Genomic DNA, 20,218 nt, shown 5'->3' on the forward strand with positions numbered 1-20,218 from the left:
CTGTAGCTTGGTGACTGTGAACCCCCAGGACACTCTTTTCCTGCTGTGTCCAGCAGCCTGGTGTTTGGGTCCTGTTTGGCTCCCTGTGTTCAGTCTGGACCCTCCAGAGCTGTGGATGGCACATCCCAGCCCCAGAGCTTTTCCCTGCGCCTTGCAGATTCTTCACCTGGCGGTAGCCTTCCTCCCCTCTGTCCTCACTCTCTGTACTTAGCTTCATAGCCTGGAATTATGTGGACTGACTCCTCTACACAAGTTCCGGTGGCTATGGCTTCTCTGACTTGGGAGTTAGAAGCTTTTCCTAACTCTGTTTGTCTTCTGTTTCCTGGACAGAGGGACAAGCACAGCTGTAACTTGTCCTGGGCAGTTCTCTTGAGCACAGACACCACCTTCTTCCCCCAAGGCTAAAGAGAAACCCACTACCCTGCAAAGACCCTGGTTATATTCCAGCAAGCCTGGAGTATAACCATCTCTCTGAAGCCAGTAGAGCCCCCTTTTCCATCCTTCCCTCCCAATCCAGGAGGCAACTCATCCAGGAGACGAGTCCTGTAGTTTAGAGAGTTTCACTTCTTTCCATCCCCCATCTAGCAAGGACCTTGGAGGCCCCTGGATGCTGGAGGCAATTCACCTTTTACTGAGTTTGGTGTAATAAGAACTTAATTATTGCTTTCCTTTTGACTTACTTTTTTTTTTTTATTAATTTAAAAAATTTTTAAAATACATGTAATGTATTTTTATCCCCAGGTGTACAGGTCTGTGAATTGCCAGGTTTACACACTTCACAGCACTCACCATAGCACATACCCTCCCCAATGTCCATAATCCCACCCCCTTTTCACAAACCCCCTCCCCCCAGCAACCCTCAGTTTGTTTTGTGAGATTAAGAGTCACTTATGGTTTGTCTCCCTCCCAATCCCATCTTGTTTCATTGATTCTTCTCCTGCCCCCCAGCAGGTTCTCATGGCTCTGGTTTGTGCTCATCTTCTAACTCTCGCATGCTCACCGTGCAAGTAACTGCGGGGGGCTTTGTGAACTGGGGCTGCAGGCTCCGCGCTAGCCAAGAGACTCATTTTAAGGGGGTGCTGTGTGAGGGATAACTTGGCCTTCTGTAATGGCCGTCATACTGGTGCCTGCTTCTCTTCTGTCGTCTTTACGAAGTCCCTGGAAGCACCTATTGACGGGTGCCGTTTACTCCCTCTCTGGTCGAGCAATGTTTTCTGCTGAGATGTGGGAGATGACCGTGGGCCTCATGTCCCTGCAGTAGGGTATGTAAGGGACTACATAAGGGAATTGGGGCCAAAAGACTAATCTTTTGTACACGTTCCAAAAATTTCCAACAGTTGCCCCATAAATAGAGGGATAAGGCACCAGTTGACCTTTTGCATTCAGTTGTTTTTTGCTTCCATAACACTGAATGGTTGCCAACAAGCTGCACGATGTTTGTAGTTGATTAATATCTGTGGTCTTCTCTGTGCCTCTCCTACTTTTCCCTGCCAGCAAAAACAAAACAGAATGAAAATGGAGGCTCTACCCGAGTACCAAAATCAAAATTCTGGTGACCTGATACCGTAAGCCACTTAAAAATTCCAGTGCAGATCCTTTTTCTTGTGATGAACACAAGTAATCAAAATAATGTAACCCATTTAGCATAGCAATTCTGTTATGGCCAAGAGCTATTTAAAAATGGCTTTCTCATAGGAGATTCTATATATTCTTCAAGAAACTCGTATTACCACCAGCACAAAGTATCAGTTAGCCCTACTGGCTGCAAAATCTGATCTTCCCAGTTGGTTTTTCCCAGTTACAAAGCTAATGTGCTATTTCCTCCTGTTATTAGAGACTATATGAGTTAGCCTATCAGATTAAGGAAATATAACTGTAATTAGAAGGTGAGGCCTGTGTTGGTGAATGTAGAAGTTCAGCCCTGTTACTGAGGATGCTGGTTCTCCTTCTCTCTCATGCGCAGTACACAGCCACCTGAAACCACATACAGCAGCAGCTTATCTTAAATCTGGTTCCTCTTGTGATTCAAGGCCAAAAGCGCTACTTGTTTTTGTTTGTTTATGTTCAGCAGTGGAGAACCTCTCCAACTATTGGAATATAGTGCTTATCTTCAGTCTGCAGTTGGATGGATATCATCTGATTGAAGTAGATTGGGTCAACTTCAGACCATTAACAATGCAGGGAATTTCAGTGCTTTGGTTGGGATTAAACTAATTCTGACCCTGCAGCCCATTTATTGGGCTCAGTAATTAGAAGTCTCTGAGGAAGAAGGAATGGGAAGCTCTTTGTTGAGTAGGAGGTCTACAGCGCCCACTACAGAAGTGATGATTCCCTTTGCCTCCCTTCCTTGATTTTATGGCCCACTCAGTAGGTAGGGCAACTGTTTACAGTTACTTAAGTATTTCTCCTGCTCAGGTCATCAGAAAAACTGGTTACTTAAAAACATTTCACAACACACACTTTTAAAGACCATGTCCTACCAAAAACACGATTTTCCCTAGCAATCAGTGAGTTTTGAATTAACATCACCTAACATTTCCTGGTGATCCATCTTTGTGATCTAACAATAGTGTCAATAAGAGAACATATTTGGAGAAATTTCCAATAACACGATCTCTTCAAATAGGTTGATGTTACCAGTTTATTCTTTTGTTTTTCCACAGTAAAACTTACCTAGATTTCCTCCAAAATTTAATCCTCTGACTAGCTCACAAATGGGACTGTTAAAGTCAACTAGGAACCCCTCCTAATATAGAGGTGATGGGGTCCTCTTCTGTTGCAAGTTTCCGGTCTCACTGGTTGTGTCTTTAGAGCTGTGTTATTGGGACATGACTTGGCATTCTAAAAATAGGTAAGCTGAATATCAAACGTCATATTTGCCAGGAACTGAATATTTAATGAGGAAATATTTTATCTAAGTAATTGGAATTTCTGAACTTAATTGGTTTTTGTGGTTTGTTTGTGTGTTTGTTTTTGGCATTGTTGGTTACTGAAATTCACATTTGGAAAACTCTTGTGCTGTCTTGTTGTATAGAAAAGTGAAACCTAGTTTCCACTTTCAGGACTTGCCTTTTGAATTAGGTGAAATGTCCTGCACACTTTTAGAACTAGAAACACATTTGCAAGGTGACTGGGTTAGGCTCTGGCTGTCAGTGAGCCTGATTTATTATGACCTTCGTGATGCCTAGGTAACCGTCACTTAAGGTTATGGTAGACAGCATGGGATGCTAGAAATAACCACTTAAAAATTCTAGGGTATATCTGTATGTCCTCAAATTAGTCATTGTCCACCTTAAAGAAATTCAGTGTTCTTCTGTTTTGTGCATCTGAGGTTTCCTCCAAATATAAATTTTCTGGAGTTGAATGGGAAAGAAACTTAAAAAGTTGAAAACTCAGAGAGCATGTTTAGGGCAACAGGTCAGAGATATTTTTATTGTCCAGGAAGAAGGGACCTGTGGTACACAGCCATCTAACAATGGCTGTCACTCGCAATTAGGTCACCATCCCAACTGTGTGTCCCTTGCCTATGGCGGGAAGCCCAGGTATGACTTTTTCTGTCTTCAGAGTCTGAATGTGGTCTGACTGGATTTTGAAGGCCCTTGGCTTGAGTCCAGATTCCAAAGTGACCTTGATAATTCTTTATTTGTAAAAACTAGCTCTCACTGAGCAGACTGCAACTTGGAAGAGAATTCGTGCCAGGGCAGGGTTTTTTCTGTTAATCGATATTGGCAGTGTGTCCGAGAACATGTATGTGTCTCTGTGTATCCTCACTCACTCCTCCCGACAAATCTGAGGGCAGGTATCGAGCAGGAATGTGACCGAGATTACATTAGATTATGTGACCTGTTTGGAGTTACTGCCACCAAGCCATACTAATATCTACCCCAAGACAAATGCTTTAATACTACACATAAATTATAACCTGTGTCCTTTCTTTCTTTCCTCTAATTAAAGGTAAATTTTTAAGGAAATCTTGGGGCACCTGGGTGGTGTAGTCAGTTAAGCATCTGAATCTTGGTTTCAGCTCAGGTCATGATCTCAGGGTCCTGGGATCGTGCCCCACTTTGGGCTCCGTGCTCAGAGTGGAGTCTGCCTGAGATTCTCTCTTTCTTCCCCTCCTGCTTGTGCCGTCTCTCCCTAAAATAAATAAATATAATTAAAAAAAAGAAACCTTTGTGGTTCAACTAAGCCAAAATCTCAGTAAAGAGTTTTGAACCTTTTTACTTTTCCTTTTGTAATCACTATTGTATCTTTGTAGTTAAAATACACATTAGGGGGTTTGTAATTGAAACCGATGTTCTAGTCTCTAGCCCTGAGACAGAGAACCATATGGTATTTCAGCAGTCTGGGTAAATCTGTAATTCTACCTCACGCAGCTTGGAACCCAAGAATATCTTGCTCTCATTCATTCAGGCAGCTCCCTGAGTGCTCCTGGTGGCCAGGCACAGTGGGCCATGCTGGTGATACAAAGAAGCTGTAGCACAGAGAGGGACGGATGTACAACAGGTTGGGACATGTGTGATAAGGTTAAGAGAGCTTGCTTCCTATTCCGGGAGCAAAGGATTTCCATCTATGCTGGTGGGCAAGTCTGGGAAAGTTCCACAGACAAGGTGCCCTTGAGTTGGACCTTGAAGAAAGGTTTGCCAGGTGAAGGTTGGGTGTGGGTGTGCTAGGCAGAGGGAGAGCTAGAGAACACAGCTGGCAGGTGTTTGCTGTGGGTGTCGTGGGCCAGTGTGGAGAAGCTCGGGGGCAGTAGAAGGGAAGGATGGAGCTCTCCTCTGCCCTGAAAGGAACCACTAAAGATTTCCTTAAGAGAAGGACTTGATTTTTTGTTCTTTCCAGAAACCATATGCTCTCTTCCCCTAAAAACTCCACAAGCTGGAGTTCATTGGGATTATTAAAAGCAGGAGACTGAAAAGTAGCAACTTTTGTTTCTTTATCATGCAAGCTTTTTTTTCTTTTCTTTTCTGTCTTCTTTCTGTATCCGGAGTCAATACACTTACCGGGAGTCAACAAGCTTTGTGGCTTTGTTTTACACAAGACATTTAATTTTCTCTATTGTATTTTATCGTGTTTGCCAGATGTTTAAACAATGAATGCTGCATTTGCAAAAAGGCTTGCATTCATTTCTTACTCAACAAGTAATTCCAGTTTCACAGTGCTTTGCCTCAAGGAAATGTGGAACTCTTAATTTTATCTTAAAATGTGTGCTCATAATCTGTTTTCAAACAGGAGAAAGTCTCAATGTGTTATTCTTGTTTGATGCTTCCTCTGATTAATAAAAAAGAAACCCTCAAATTGTTTCTATTTTCTAGGCTTACCAAGAGGTTAAAGAGTGAATCCCTGAAGTCCGACTTTACGATAGATTTAAAACATGAGGTACGTCATTGTTTCTTTGCTAAAAGTCTCAGTAATCAAGACTTCATGTGTTTTAATGTAAAAGATGTTTTTTATTCCCTGACAGCATACCCCTCCCCACCCAATGCTTCTATGTCTTTTCTCCCCACCAAGGTAATTCTTCTCCAGTAAATTAGGTCTTTCTCTGTAAAGCTCATTTTTATCATGTAGGTGGAGAAGGAGCAGTGAAAAAGATTCTCAATTCTCCTCTGTGATTCTTGATTTTTTTTTTTAAGCTAGGTGGATGGGTGCAAAGGTGGATTTCTAAAAACACGCAAAACTGCCATCAAAGCACCTTTGCTCTTATTTGGTACTTTGGCTGTACAATGCTGTGGTCACGTCTCTGTCCTTGGCCCTCTAGAGCTGAACTGAGCCAGTTGGTCCTAAGCAGGCAGCTGTGCATGGCATGCTAGTTGGAACCCCAGCATCCCTGGGCGTTTAGTGGACATTTAGTGACCAATCATCCTGGAGGCTTTAATCATTCCTGGATCTTTGTTTTTTTTTTTTTTTTGTTTTTGTTTTTTTTAAATTAACATATAATGTATTATTTGCCCCAGCTGTACAGGTCTGTGAATCTTCAGGCTTACACACTTCACAGCACTCACCATTAGCACATACCCTCCCCAATGTCTGTAACCCAACCACCCTCTCCATACCGTCCCCCCACCCCTGGCAACCCTCAGTTTGTTTTGTGAGCTTAAGAGACTCTAAGTCTGTCTCCTTCCCGAACCCGTCTTGTTTCATTTTTTCCTTCCCTACCCCCCACTTTGCCTCTCAAATTCCTCATGTCAGGGAGATCTTATGATAATTGTCTTTCTCTGATTGACTTATTTCCCTCAGCCTAATACTCTCTAGTTCCATCCACGTTGTCGCAAATGGCAAGATTTCATTTCTTTTGATGGCTGCATGGTATTCCATTGTGTATATATACCACATCTTCTTGATCCATTCATCTGTTGATGGACATCTAGGTTCTTTCCATAGTTTGGCTATTGTGGACATTGCTGCTATAAACATTCGGGTGCACGTGCCCCTTCGTAGGCACATCGGACTGCCTGGAACATTGTCACCTTTCACTCTTGGGGAACCTGAATCTTAGGGCAGTGGGGTCAATCTTGACATGTCACTCAGGCCAGGAGTGCTGGCAGCATACCAGTAGCAAAAAGGGTACGCTCAAGGCTTTACCTTCCTGGCTGATGGCATGTGATGAAAAAGCTTGTTGGGGGAGAAATATACATGTAAAAAACTGTTCTTCCGTTCTATAGAAAGGAAAGAACGACTAATTGAAAGCGCAGGTCTACTTAGATAGTTTTAACGAAGAGTTAACTTTGGTATAGATACTCAGGCTCAGGAATCTATTAAACACTAAATACCTACAAAAACTAATTCTAAGGTATGTGGAAAGTATGAGGATAGGTCAAGATATCTGTGTAATCACCATCTGGTTTAAAGAACTAGAACATCACCTATCACTTTGAAGCTCCCTGACTGTGACATTCCTGCGTTCCTTTCATTCTTTCTAGTAAACACTTTCTTGAATTCTCTCTTCCTTTTCTTCCTCTTCCACAGCATATGACTGTGCCTCCGAATAAGACAGTTTGCAGTTTTTACCCTTTTGGGACTTCGGATAAACGAAAGCGTGCCGCGGGTATAGTTCTGACTTGAAACTCATCCACGTGGTTATGTGCGGCAGTTCTGATGAACTTTTTTCCACTCCAGGCAGGAGTCTCTCCGGAGACCAGAGCAGTTAGCTTACCTGTTCTCCGGTGGGGGGCTTCTGCACCGCTCTGCGTTTTTTGCTATTACACTCATTACTTCTCTGTGTTTTGTGGACGTGTGTCATGATGATCCTGGGCGGGGATTTCTCTAGGGCAGAGGCTTTTAAATTATTTATTTTTTTTTTTTTACTGTGACCCAGTTTAAAAAATACATTTTTCATTGCGAGCCAGTATATTTGTGTGTGTTATTGTGTTGTTTTACTGATTTCTAGCTTAGCATTAGTGTGGTCTATATAACAATTGTTAGAAATGTTTTTAGGCTTATTTTGTGGCCTGGTTCATGTTTACTCTTCATAAATGGAGGAAAAGATGTATATGCTATAATTTGGGGAGTATAGTATTCTCTTTATGAGATTAAGGAAGAAATAGATTTAATATAATAAATTAATCTTCCTTCCTCCCTTCTTTCTTTCCTTCCCTCCTCCTCCCATCCTTCTTTTGTCTGCTTGATCTATCATTTATTATGAGAAAAATGGGAAAATCTTCCATAATAATGGTGCATTTGATAATATCTCCTCTTGTAACTGCCAACTCTTGCTTTTTTCCCTCTGAGACTATGTTATTTAATTGCATGCAAGTTTAGAATCCTAAGTCTTCTTATGAATTCATCTTTATTTCTTGTCATGCTCTTTGCCCTAACATGTATTTTGTTGCTGTGACTGTTTTTATACCGGCTTTCCTTTCAGGTTTGCTTTTTAATTGTCTCTCATCTTTTTCTTACAGCCCCTTTGTGTCCTCTTTTAGATGTGCTTCTCTTGGAGAGGACATATCTTCTTTTCCTCCCAGGTTGCCAGTCTTTGTCTTTAAACCAGGTAGCGAATTTACACTTATATCGAACTTGATAACCTTTATATTTGAATTGATTTCTAACACTTTATTTTATCCTTCTCCTCATTTTCTCTCTGGCTCCTTTAAACACTTCCTTACTTTCTATATAGATTGTTTTTTGTTCTTTTTCCATTTTTTTCCTCTTCTGCTGTTTTAGAAATTCGGTCTTCATTTCTGTACCTTCCTGGTTATTTTAAAATATTTTAACATGCATTCTTAACCTAACAAAAGCTAAGTAATTCATGGCCTAAATCCAAGGGACTTAGAATAATTGAACTCTGAATATTCCCTCCCCAATTTTTTTTAAAGATTTTATTTATTTATTTGAAAGAGCCAGTGAGAGAGAGAAACCACAAGAAGTGGGGGGGGGGTCAGAGGGAGAAGAACTCCCCCCTGAGTGGGGATTCCCCATGTGGGACTTGATCCTGGAACTCCATTCAGGGACGCTGGGATCATGACCTGAGCTGAAGATAGATGCTCAATTGCTGAGCCACCCAGGCGCCCCTCCCCTTACCAATTTAAATGCTCTTTGTCATTTAGTATTTTTGTTCTTTTCCTAAACCCTGCAACTTAAATATTATCTTTATTTTATGCAATTCATATTTGTAATAGCTTCACCGTGTATTTGCCAGTGCCTTTGCGCTCAGTATCCCATCTTACTTCAAAGACCTGCCAGGTGGGATCTTTTTTTTTTTTTGACATTTTAAAAATTTAAATTCAATTAATTAACATATAGTGTATTATTAGTTTCAGAGGTAATGTTCAGTGATTCATCAATTGCATATCACACCCAGTGCTCATTCCATCAAGTGCCCTCCTTAATGCCTATTACCCAGTTACCCATCCCCACCCACCTCCCCTCCAGCAACCCTCAGTTTGTTTCCTAGAGTTCAGAGTGTCTTATGGTTTCTCTCTCTCTCTCTGATTTAGTCTTATTTTATTTTTTCTTCCTTTCCCCTGTGCTCATGTTTTATTTCTTAAATTCCACATTTGAGTGAAATCATATGATATTTGTCTTTCTCTGATTGACGTATTTCCTCTTAGCATAATGCTCTCTAGTTCCATCCACATCACTGCAAATTGTAAGAGTTCATTCTTTTTGATGGCTGAGTAGTATTCCGTTGTATATATACCACATCATCTTTATCCATTCATCTTTCGATGGACATCTGGGCTCTTTCCAGAGTTTGGCTATTGTGGACATTGCTGCTATAAACCTTGGGGTGTAGGTGCCCCTTTGAATCACTATATTTGTATCCTTTGGATAAATACCTAGCATTGCTATTGCTGGGTTGTAGGGTAGCTCTGTTTTTAACTTTTCGAGGGTCCTCCATACTGTTTTCCAGGGCGGCTGCACCCTGGTGGGATCATTTTTATTCTTCTGAGGCACATCCTTTAGTGTTTCCTTCAGTGGGGTAGTACATTCTCAATTTTTTTCCCTTTAAAAAATTTGTATTGACTTTGTTCTTTAAACATAGTTACCTTGTGTTTACAATTCTGGGTTGTCCATCATTTTCTGTCATCACTCTGGCTTTACTACACTGTTCTGGTTTCTATTATTGCTGTGGTGTTGGGAAATCAGCATCAGTCTCATGTGGCTTCTTTGTAGGTAATCTTTCTCTCTGCCTGCCTTTAAGACTATTTGTCTTTGATATTCTGCAGTTTCACTATGAGATATCTAGGTGCTGACTTTTTTTTTTTTTTTTTACATCCTACATGGGATTCATTGACCCTTTCTATAATAGGATTGTTATGTAATTTTTGGAAATTCTCAGCCATTCTTTTTTCAAGCATGTTCTCACCCCCATTCTTTCTGTTGTCTCCTCCTGGATGTGTAGATGTGTGCCAGCACTCTGAATTTTTCTTTTACTTTTCCCATCTCTGTTTCTGCTGTGCTGCATTTTAGATAATTGGGGGACTTTCATCTTTTAATTCCCTGATTTTTTATTCACCGGTGTCTAATACTCTGCTTATCCTAATCATTAAATTTTTCTTTACTGATTTTTATATTTAGAAGTTTAGCTCCTTGTTTTCAAATTTGCTTATTTTACATAATTTTTAAAAATTTGCTTATGTTTGAATGTTTTCTCTTTATGAAAATGTACTAAACATAGTAATTTTATAACTGTGTTTGATAATTCCAAGACCTGCAGACTTTTGGATCTGATGATACAGTGTCTGCTGGTTTTTGGTGATCAGCTCACATCCCTGTGCTTTTTTTTTTCTCTGAGTTTTCTCTGAGTAGTCTTGTTTCAAACTGTATCTGTGCTAATCTTCTGAGTCCTACATTAAGGTGGAAGGATTTGCATTTGTTTTTCCTACTGCTACAGGATTATACTAACTTGGTACCATTTTAAATAACTGTTTGAAGTGTTTTGGACCACATTAGTGGCACACATTAGGGAGGCCCGGGTTTTGATTACAGAATCTCAGAGGAGATTTGGAGATGATATTTTCCCCCTCCATCTAGCTCCAACGTCCTAGATTTATGTGGGCTTTGCACTTAAACACTCTCCGCCTTGGGTGAGTCTTGGGCTTTATTTTCTTAACTCCTGTCAGAAACTCCGCATCACCACAGTTCACCATCTACCTACTGAGGATACTACCCTTGATGCCATTTTCCCCAGGCTCTTCCTTTTGCAGTTTTGTCCTCACAAGTTCCATACTATTATGGAAATTTAACAATCCATTTAAAATTATTTTAAAGATATTTTATCCAACAGTTTTAGATGTTTCCAGCAAGGCTGTTAGTCAAGGTGTGTAATTACCATACTGCAGAAAACCAGCCTCATGGTAATAATTTCTTTCATCTTCTACTGCGATGTTTTAGAAACCCTAAAATCACGTCCCTGAAATTGCTTATGACAGCTTTGGAATTATTTGGTGTTCAGAATATGAACAAGAATATGGATTCTTGTTAATAAAAGATTATATTGATCCACATGAAATTACGATTTTTATATGTAAAAAAAAAAAATCTGTTGAATATTGTCAAATTGATTCAGTTCAGTCTTAGTGCTCTGTAGAAGACATGGTCTGCTTTTCCTTGACATGTTTTGTACCTTCTTACACTTGCGGTGTTGGCCAAGTTCTTTCATTTGTCGCCGGCTCCTGTCCTGACAGATTGCCCTCTACATCTGGGACAAAGGCAATGGGCCTCCCCTTACTCCAGTGCCTGAGTTTTGTACAGAGGCTGCGGACTCCTACTGTGCTACCACCTTCCATTCTTTTCTACCACTTTGCGTAAGTATAGAAGAAAGGCTTCCTTACATAACAAAGGAAAATCTACATGCTGTGCATAATATTGTCCTAGGACTTTAAGTTTCTACTTATGTGCCAGGTAAGAAGTAGATACCAGACTTCTTACTAGTAACTGCCCTATCAGGTGAGCAATGTTGTTATCCTAGTTGACACATGAGAAGAGAAAGGACTAAGAAGTACTTGTTCAGGGTCACACAGTGAGTCCAGGGGAGGGGCAGTGAGGACCCTGAGGGCACCGCCTCACTCCCGAGGCTCCATGCAGAACTGCCTGCCACAGGTCTTCCGAGTCAGTGTGCCTGGAGTCATTTCCCTTGTCGATGATTCAGCATGTGTCTCCTGGAAGATCTATTGCATTTCCTAGAAGGGTGATTTCAGACATTTCCTGCTACACCTAATCCTTCTCCCCAAGCCCATCTCCTCTCAGCTGGAGATGTTAATTCGATCTCATCTGCCACTGTCCAGCAGAACTTTCAGAATGATCTTGTTTCATTGTACCCTAGGTCCAGTTCCCAGGATGAGCCTGAAGACCCCTGAAACTCACTAGGTTAACAGTTCTTTATCAGAAGAGAAAACATATTCATCACCCTCAAATGTTGTCTGTTCTTCTGAAAGCAGTCACACAGGAGTCTGTGTGTGGCATATTCAAAAATGAATATATGTATACACACACACACGTGCACGCACACACACACCCCCACACATTGCAGTAATGGGAGAGAATCTGTAATGTTTGCTCAGTTCCTGAGGGGGAAATCCTGTCTTTCTAGACATGATGCTTGCTTGTTCTTTAGTGCTCTTTTGGGTGGTCTGGTGGGGTCAGCCTCCTAGTGTCTTGAGTAATATGACAAAGCTGTGTTTAAATGTCACCATAAACTGGCCCCAGATGATGTTTGAGTCATGGTTGAATATTATTAAAGGCCTAAGACATTTGATAAAGGGGTCAGAACACCCCATGAAGCCATCCGTGGCCTTGAGTGTAGGCTGTCCACAGTCTCCCCATGTGTCCCTTTCATCTGAGTGGCCGGCTGGGGCTGGGCTGGCTCAGGGCCCCATAATTGCCCCTCCTTCCTTGTACCCAAGTGTTTAAGTAATTGTCCCTTTGGCAGAAGACAGAATGTTGCTGTAGCTTAGACTTGGGTAGACAATAAAGGGGCCATAAAAATACTTTCAACATCAAAGTGAGACTGGTCCCCCAAGAGGGAGTCAACTCCTGTTGTACAGGAACACAGCCCACTGGTTCTTTCCCTTTATGAAAATCTTCACCAGCTGGAAAAAGGAAAGGGAAGATGACTAACATTTACTGGGAAGTTAGAATGTGCTGAATAAATGTAGCAATGAAAGTGGTTTCACTGGTGGCTATTCTGACCATCTTCTAAATGAGCAGACTGAAGTTGAGAGCCGAGGAATATTGTCTGGGTGACACAGTGAGTACAGGACAGGGCTGGGATTCAGGCCCAGGTCTGGCTGACATCAGAGGTCTTGTCAGCTGAACTATAGTTCCTGTTTCTCCAGAAACTTAATCCTGGAAACAGGATTAATGTCCTTGATGTTGGTAAAGGTCACCTCTGTGGCATGCAAGATCTAATAGGGGTGGGGTATGAATGTGGGTGTTGATATGACACGGACTCATATATACACATATGTTTTCTTGTTTTCTAGGGAAATCCAGTGAAGAAAGAGGATATATTTTTCGCAGTAAAAACATGCAAGAAATTTCACAGTGATAGAAGTATGTTTTGTGTTACTCATTTTTCCTGAACTTATAAAATCCCAACTGCCTTTAAAAGAAAAAAAAAGTACAAGCCAGCTAGAAACTCAAGGAAGAGATAACGACACATACATTGTTGGAATGAAAACAGTTATTTAGCTTGTGTTCCTCATCGTACCACTTCAATAACTAAGATCAATTAGAAGGGACCGTTTTGTATCAAAACATGAGTGGCCCTAGCCCTTCTGAATACCGTTCAGAGCAGTGTTTTAAATTGGAAATGGGAAAGCACAGCTGCGGCAATCTTGGACACGATGCATGAATAACAATCCATTTTGCAGAACAATGTCCTATTTATGTCCATGCACCGGCTCTGAACTGTATGAGCAATGTTAGAGGGGATTTCAAGGTGGGAGAATACCAAAAAAAGGATGTTTTCTCCAAGACTAATCCTTCTTTTTACATTATGGTGGATGCACACACTGGAACTTTTAAAGATACGTATTTGCTCATGAGTGGATTATATTGCAGAAAAGGCAATAGGTGGCTTGTACATAGTGGTCCCTTCTTAAGAAGATCTTGGCATGCAGATGAATGTTGTTTTTATTCAACTTTTTGGTGTTATTACAGAATTCTACTAAGTTATGGTGATAATGTAAAAGAAAAAGTATGTCCTAAATTAAGTAGACATAATTTCTTTCTTTTTTTTTTGCCTTATTTCAAGCTGCACTTTTCTGAAATTGAAAATTAGACAGTCTTTTGCATTTTCTAATTTTAGCATATATTTTAATTTTTTTTCCATGAAAAGACAGTCGATTTCATCAAGAGTGTGATATTTATGTAGAAGAGATTTCTAAGCCAGCTGTCGTTTTCAGGGGATTAGAGCTATGGGGGAATTTCATTTAGATAATTTATTTGATAATATGGTACTTATAAATTATACTTTAAAGGGAAACATTTTCCAAATAAAAAATAGTATAATTTGGGATTGAAATATTAAGATAGTAGCATCAATTAGAATCTGGTTATGATGTACAGTATCATATAAGTATGTAACTATAAACCTTCATATTTACCTAAAATAGTCACATAAGGTGCCAAGTCCTATTCAATCAGTCTAATATAGGCACTCATTATATAAGAGAGCCCTAAAGATTATTAAAAATCAATATAGAAGTTAAAATTTTCATCATTCACAAAAATTAACATAGATTTAATATCCTTTTGCTTTTTTTAAAATCTGGAAGGGCATTTGGGGATAATTTTTTATATATTTTATAAAGTATCAAAGGAAATGAATGAAGGGACTGCCTTTTAAAAAAAAAAAAAAAAACAGCCAACAGAAGTGTTCACATTGATTTATTTGATCCTGAAGCTGCACTTGGGAGTAGTGACTATTTTCATAATATTGATGTTAAGAACAGTGGTGGTAGTGATATTTTCTCTTTTGAGACATTTTTCAAGTGACTATAAAGCAGTAAAATAGGGACCATCCCTGGTTGTATTTTTCATATTTTACAGAAATGAAAAAGAAGTTTGCTGATTTTAATTTAGTAATTTTGAATGATCTAGTTTATTGCTTTCTTATTTGCATCAGGGTCAGATAATCTTTTCAGGTATCCATCAAATGCTTTTATATTTGAATTTCAAGTCAAAGGTCTTTAAAAATTACAAATCTAAAAAGCCTGTTAAGAGCATTAAAACCAAACCCTCCAAAGCTGGATACATTGATTCGTTGCTATGAATCTGAATCTGGGGTCATTGAAGCCTGAGACTTAATTAAAAGATATTATGAGGCTTTCACGGTTGGGTTTCTGTGGCAAGGCATCTTTAAACTAGAATGTTTGAAAAGATGTTGAGGCAGCAGGATTTTAGCGACTTTGATGTCCATATCGCTGGATGGAAGTGAGCCTTCGATGCCACTGGGCTCCTCTCCTTCTTTTGGAAGGCTAGTCTAACCACCGGTTGGCCCAGAGAATTATCCAGTAACCCTATTAGTTACAAGGACAATACTATATTAACTGCGTCTGCTCATCTTCTTTACATTTTCTGGTTTTTTTGTTTGTTTGTTTTTTTACATACATTGTATCATCTGCCTTCATGGTGACAATTCCTGATGATGTGATAATTAATGTTATGCCTTTGATCATGTAGAGAAAGCTGACACAGCTGGCCCCTGTTCTTATAGACTGTTGAGTAGGAGTGCTGGGATTCAGGGTTTCTGGCTCTAAATCCCCAATTCTCTCTGCCACAGCACAGCTGTACTGTCATCTCCTTGGATGTATTACAATCTTAACATTTGATAAATGATATTGGATATTCATGTTGACGTTTTGCTAGGCTGAAGGTCATTTTTGACTTGGCCAGAAGGTGGGAAAGTAGGCTTTTTATTTTCAGTAGCAAGGGGGGAGAGCCAGAAGTTGAAATCCACAGAGGATCTAAAATATAAAGCAAGCTGGGCATTCAGGCTGCCACTCCTGTCCAAGCATTTGACTGCTCTAGTCAAGCCCAGTACGTGGAGTGGGGTCGGTTTTTTCTTCATTCTTTCCCCATGAACTTTGTGATAGAAACCCTTGAAGTTACAAAGGCCAAATGACAAGGAAAAAAAAAAAAAACACCCATAGATAAGACTGTATATTTATCTTGGAGAAAAACTGAGAGTTGGCTATACTGTTGGTGATGTATCTGGTAGCAGGTTCTCACTTGTGGGTGCACTGCCCCTGGGGACAGCAGAAGACCCCTTGTGATGTCCCCCATTCCTGGCTCCTTACAATGCCGGCCATGTCCAGGGTAAGGGTGAGGGATGGCACGTTCTGTTAAAGGCTCCCGTTAGTTTGGCAAAGGAAAATAAAATACACACAACTCATTTTTTATATTCTTAATGAAGAATGGTAATAAGGCAAGTTCCAAAATTTATTTATTTATTTATTTTTAAAAAAGATTTTACTTATTTGACAGAGAGAGATCACAAGTAGGCAGAGAAAGAGAGAGAGGAGGAGGAGGAGGAAGCAGGCTTCCTGCTGAGCAGAAAGCCCAATGCGGGACTCTATCCCAGGAGTCTGGGATCAAGACCTGAGCCGAAGGCAGAGGCTTAACCCACTGAGCCACCCAGGCGCCCCAAGTTCTGAAATTTTAAAAAACAATTACTTAACATCTTGTACCTTTTTTGCTTGATGGTGAAACAAGCATTTATGTAACTGCTTTGTGTCCGGATTCTGATTCAAATGTAATAAAGCATTCTTAGGACACAGCAAAAATATATTCTATCTTTTGGCTTAAGAAAGAAATACATATTGACACCATCGAAATAGCAACACGCTCTTGAGATGCAAGCAGTTACTAGGGTTTTAAAGAAACTTTAAATGTCTTATATAAAGCAAATTAGGCATAGCATGTAAAATTATATTTAAGCAAGGAGAAGGTCTCTGGAGTTTTAATATTCAGCTTGTTCACTTCCTCTTGGGTTATGTGTTTTTCTACTGTGTGACGTGAGCTGTCAGAAAATGTTAAGAATTCTCTCTGCACCAGTTTGCCACGCTGTTCCTGTGCGTGTCTTAAGTATCTGGTGGCAGTCACCGCTTTGTTCTTCAAGTGCTGGGTCGTGAGAGGCTCTCCCGCTGCAGTCCCCCTGATTAATGAGGTAAAATTGCTATTTGCTCAGCCTTTCGTTCCTTTTCACAGCTTCCTGAGCACCTAAAAATAAACACTTTATTCCTTTCAGATTGAAAAAACAAAAAACACCCTGTTACCTTTACCGCAGTCATCTTGTCTGGAAGAGGCCCCATCTGAGCAGACTTATGGAAAGATGTGTGTGGTTAGAGAGGCTGACAGGTCCTGGGCTGCAGTCTGCTTATTTCAGACATGAGGCGTGGATTACAGTGCAGCTCAAATGTCATTAGATTATTGAAGAGAGGGAGGGAGTCCGGGGCTGCCCTGCTCAGATCGCCCCCTGGCTGTTGAACAGATAGAAAGGTTCCAAGGTTGCCCGAACATGTTGTTTTAGACCAGCCCCGAGGGGTGCCTTTCAGGCTTAGGTACACCTCATCTCTAAAATCAGGGTGTGTGTCTCTAACCCTTTTCGGAGGAGAGAGGAACAAGCAGGATTTTTGTCACTGATGTGTATATGGAGACAGGAAGCCTATTTGTCGAGTGAAAATAGCAGATTTCTTAACATCAAAAGTCATTCACATTTGATTGTGTGGTAGTCTTTGTACAGTGCCTAAGGGTCTAGTGCATTTTCATTTGTAATCAGTTTTGCAAGTAAATTCACCAGGGGTAAAAATGTGTGTTCTGTGCCTGCTAGCGAGACACATTTCCTGCTTCGAGTCTGTAAAGCCATGTGGAAGATTTACGCCATCTGTGCAGCGGGATTGTTTTTTCTTTAATAGCACAAGTTTTACTTCGCTCCAATTGCAAGTTATCCTGTGGTAAGCCTTCTTGAAAGAGGCTAGTGTTTTATTAGGGGGTACTAAGTGTGCTTCTCTGTATTGAAAATGAGATAATAGATCATGTAACTATATTGAAATATTTTCTCACAGTTTAATATACTTGGGAACGCAGTGCCTCAGTTTAAAATATTTTATAACTAGAATGAATTCAGTTTAGAATTCAAACATTGCTAATGAAATCGACCAATACTCTAAAAGTTTTAGGTAATTTAGAATCAACCCTAACTAAAGGTAAAGGTTTTACCTGCTGTTATAGAAGACTTAGCCTTAGCTTTGAATTCTTTATAGCTGGCAGATATGACAAACGCTTCAGGAGCTATAGTGATGAGGCAGCAGATGATAAAAATTGTTGAATGCTTTTGGGATTATAGAATCATAGCATCCTACTATATTAAAATGGCTGGTGTGTTTTTATACAATTGGTAATGGTGGCAATAGTCTTGTACCAAATGATGAATTGCCTTTATGAATAAAACCTTCCTTTAAACCAGTTCCAGAGATAGCCCTAAGCCTTTTGTGGGAACTTCTACAAAATTCAATTATTTATTGAGCATCTACTACATCCTGGGCACTTGCCTGCTATGGGGAACGATTCGTATAGGAATTCTTACCTTAAGTGAAATTTCTGTTTCCCTTGTTTCAAACAAGAACAAGTAGTTAGGTACAGCAAAGAACTCACTCACACTTGATTTTAATGTCACTTAAATCAGCCGAGAAGAAACATTTCTGCTGTTTAATAAAGTCATTAGAGCAAAAGGGAACTGGAGGCTAATGACTGAGGACAGCGAAAGCAGACTTTTGCACAGCTGAGGGCTGTGGACTGAGGAAAATCTTGACCTTTCCTCACAGCTTCTTTCAGCATCACGCAAGGGAGGACATTTTACCCAGGAGTGAATTAGCGGCAGCAGGCTGCCGAGAGCACTTTTCTGGGTAAGTCCTCCTGCGTGTGATACCCATGGCAGACTGCCACTGTGGTGACAAGGTGAAGTCTTTCATTGTGTTGGGATGTGAAAGTAGGAGAGGATTTGTTTTCTTCCCCCTTCCTACCCACTCAGGCAGCCTTATCTGTTATTTATGCATCTTTGTCCATTTTGACATGAAGAAATCTCTGCCTTTTCAGGATTGCAGAAAAATTGTATTTTAAGCCCTAAAAGTTATTTAGTGGGTTAAAATAGGTAACTTAGAGATTGTAACAAATGTCCAGAATTCATAGTCTGTCTTTCTTAAAAGCTGGTGAATAATGGATAAAATGGTGCCCTTTTGTGTTTTATATACAAAGGGCTCCCTGACTTTGACTCCAAGTTTATTCACTTGCATAGCTAAACATTTAAGGTTGACATTGTATTGGTTGTGTTTACATATATTTTTATTTGTGCTGGGAAAAAGGGAAAGATAAATGACCTGATAAAATCTCAAAATACTGACCTGAAGATTTAGTTCACTGGAGTGGAGGTTCTTAAATTGCCAGGGTTTATAATCGAGATATGACCTTTTTTTTTTTCCTCTATTGAAACAACAGAAACCTCTTCTCACAATTTAGAGATGCACAGACAGTAGCTAAAAAAAAGTATATAAGAAAATAATTATGCAGCTGTTTGGTCATATGAATTAATATCAGGAAGAATTCTGTCAAATGTGGAAAGAGGTGAAGCTTAAAAGTAGCTCTAAATTAGAGAAAACTAGGAAAGTTTTCTGTTGTTTGTGTTTCTTTAATTAAAACAATTTATCTGTTAGTGGTTGAGGTCAGAAATCTGCAGTGGTTCTCAACCTTTTTTCTTCCACGTTTTTCCAGAAGTGTAGCATAAAGAATATCAGCTCTCCCAGGCAGTGGTTCTCAGTGGTAGGGTCATGCCCTGGGTAGGATTGCTTGGTTCTTTTGCAATCGTTGGGTGGGGACATGTGTCATTTGAGAAGCCCCCATCCCCATCCTAAGGGAGACCAATTTGCATCTCAGCCAGAAACACAGACTATTTCCCACCCCTCTAAGAAGCATTTGAAAAATCCAGTTGTGAATTTTAAATGAAATAGCGTATGGGGAAAGAGGAAAATGAAAATACTTCAGTGTAGTCAGACCAGGAAATGGATCACTACATGGGCTCAAAGAATGAGGAATCATCAGAAATGGGAAGTGTTGGGCTCTAACATACACTGAAAACATCTCAAAAAGAGGGTTCCATGCAGGTGCTGTCATCGACGGACAACCGGACATTTCTTGGAGTAGGAAAAGCAAGCAGGTTGGGATACCTGAAGAACAAATAATGGTTCTCTTCTTTAATAAGTGATTATGCTGCCCTTCATGGTGCTAAGCTTTCCTTCAGAACTATACCGGTGACTGTCACTTCTCTCATTTTTTCAGTCCCCATTGTAAAGCAGACCTGGGCGGGCCAGGCAAGTGTCATTGAATACTACAGTGATCACACAGAAAGTTCCATTCCTACAGTAGATCTGGGGATTCCCAATACAGATAGAGGTGAGTCCTTAATTTGTACTACTCTTATTCAGAGTGTCCATCATTATCCTAAATTAGGATAATAATGAAATATCTTATAAATATTATATTTGCCTTATGTAATTTCACTTTCTCCCCTCCCGGCATCTTTACCCATGGATAGGGACCAATTCTCTTGGATTAAGAGCTGCTTTATAAGTATCAAGAAAGGTCGTAAGTTGTTAGACCATAATGATATGACTGAACACATGACAACTAGGATTATTTAACATATTTTTTTTTATACCTTCATAATTCACTGTGGCCATAATGGAGTGTCCAAAGTTAATTTATCATCTTGCCACACAAA

At 40.1% G+C, this 20,218-nt stretch overlaps 1 protein-coding gene across 6 annotated transcripts in view; it reads left to right on the forward strand.

Annotated features, from left to right (window-relative positions):
* The window catches only part of B3GLCT (beta 3-glucosyltransferase), a 118,214-nt gene that overhangs the window by 54,193 nt on the left and 43,803 nt on the right, over positions 1-20,218 (forward strand). For all 6 annotated transcript variants that reach the window (XR_014303530.1, XR_014303531.1, XR_014303532.1 and 3 more), the window contains exons 8-11: positions 5,316-5,379; positions 11,127-11,246; positions 12,924-12,993; positions 19,777-19,890. Coding sequence is in view for 3 of the 6 variants with exons in the window: in XM_082701486.1 (XP_082557612.1) it covers positions 5,316-5,379; positions 11,127-11,246; positions 12,924-12,993; positions 19,777-19,890 (368 nt within the window). In the remaining 3 variants the exon portion in view is untranslated. The remainder of the gene's footprint in view (positions 1-5,315; positions 5,380-11,126; positions 11,247-12,923; positions 12,994-19,776; positions 19,891-20,218) is intronic.

This window comes from Mustela nivalis (assembly GCF_964662115.1).
Source record: "Mustela nivalis genome assembly, chromosome: 15".
In the NCBI taxonomy this organism is placed as follows: domain Eukaryota; kingdom Metazoa; phylum Chordata; class Mammalia; order Carnivora; family Mustelidae; genus Mustela; species Mustela nivalis.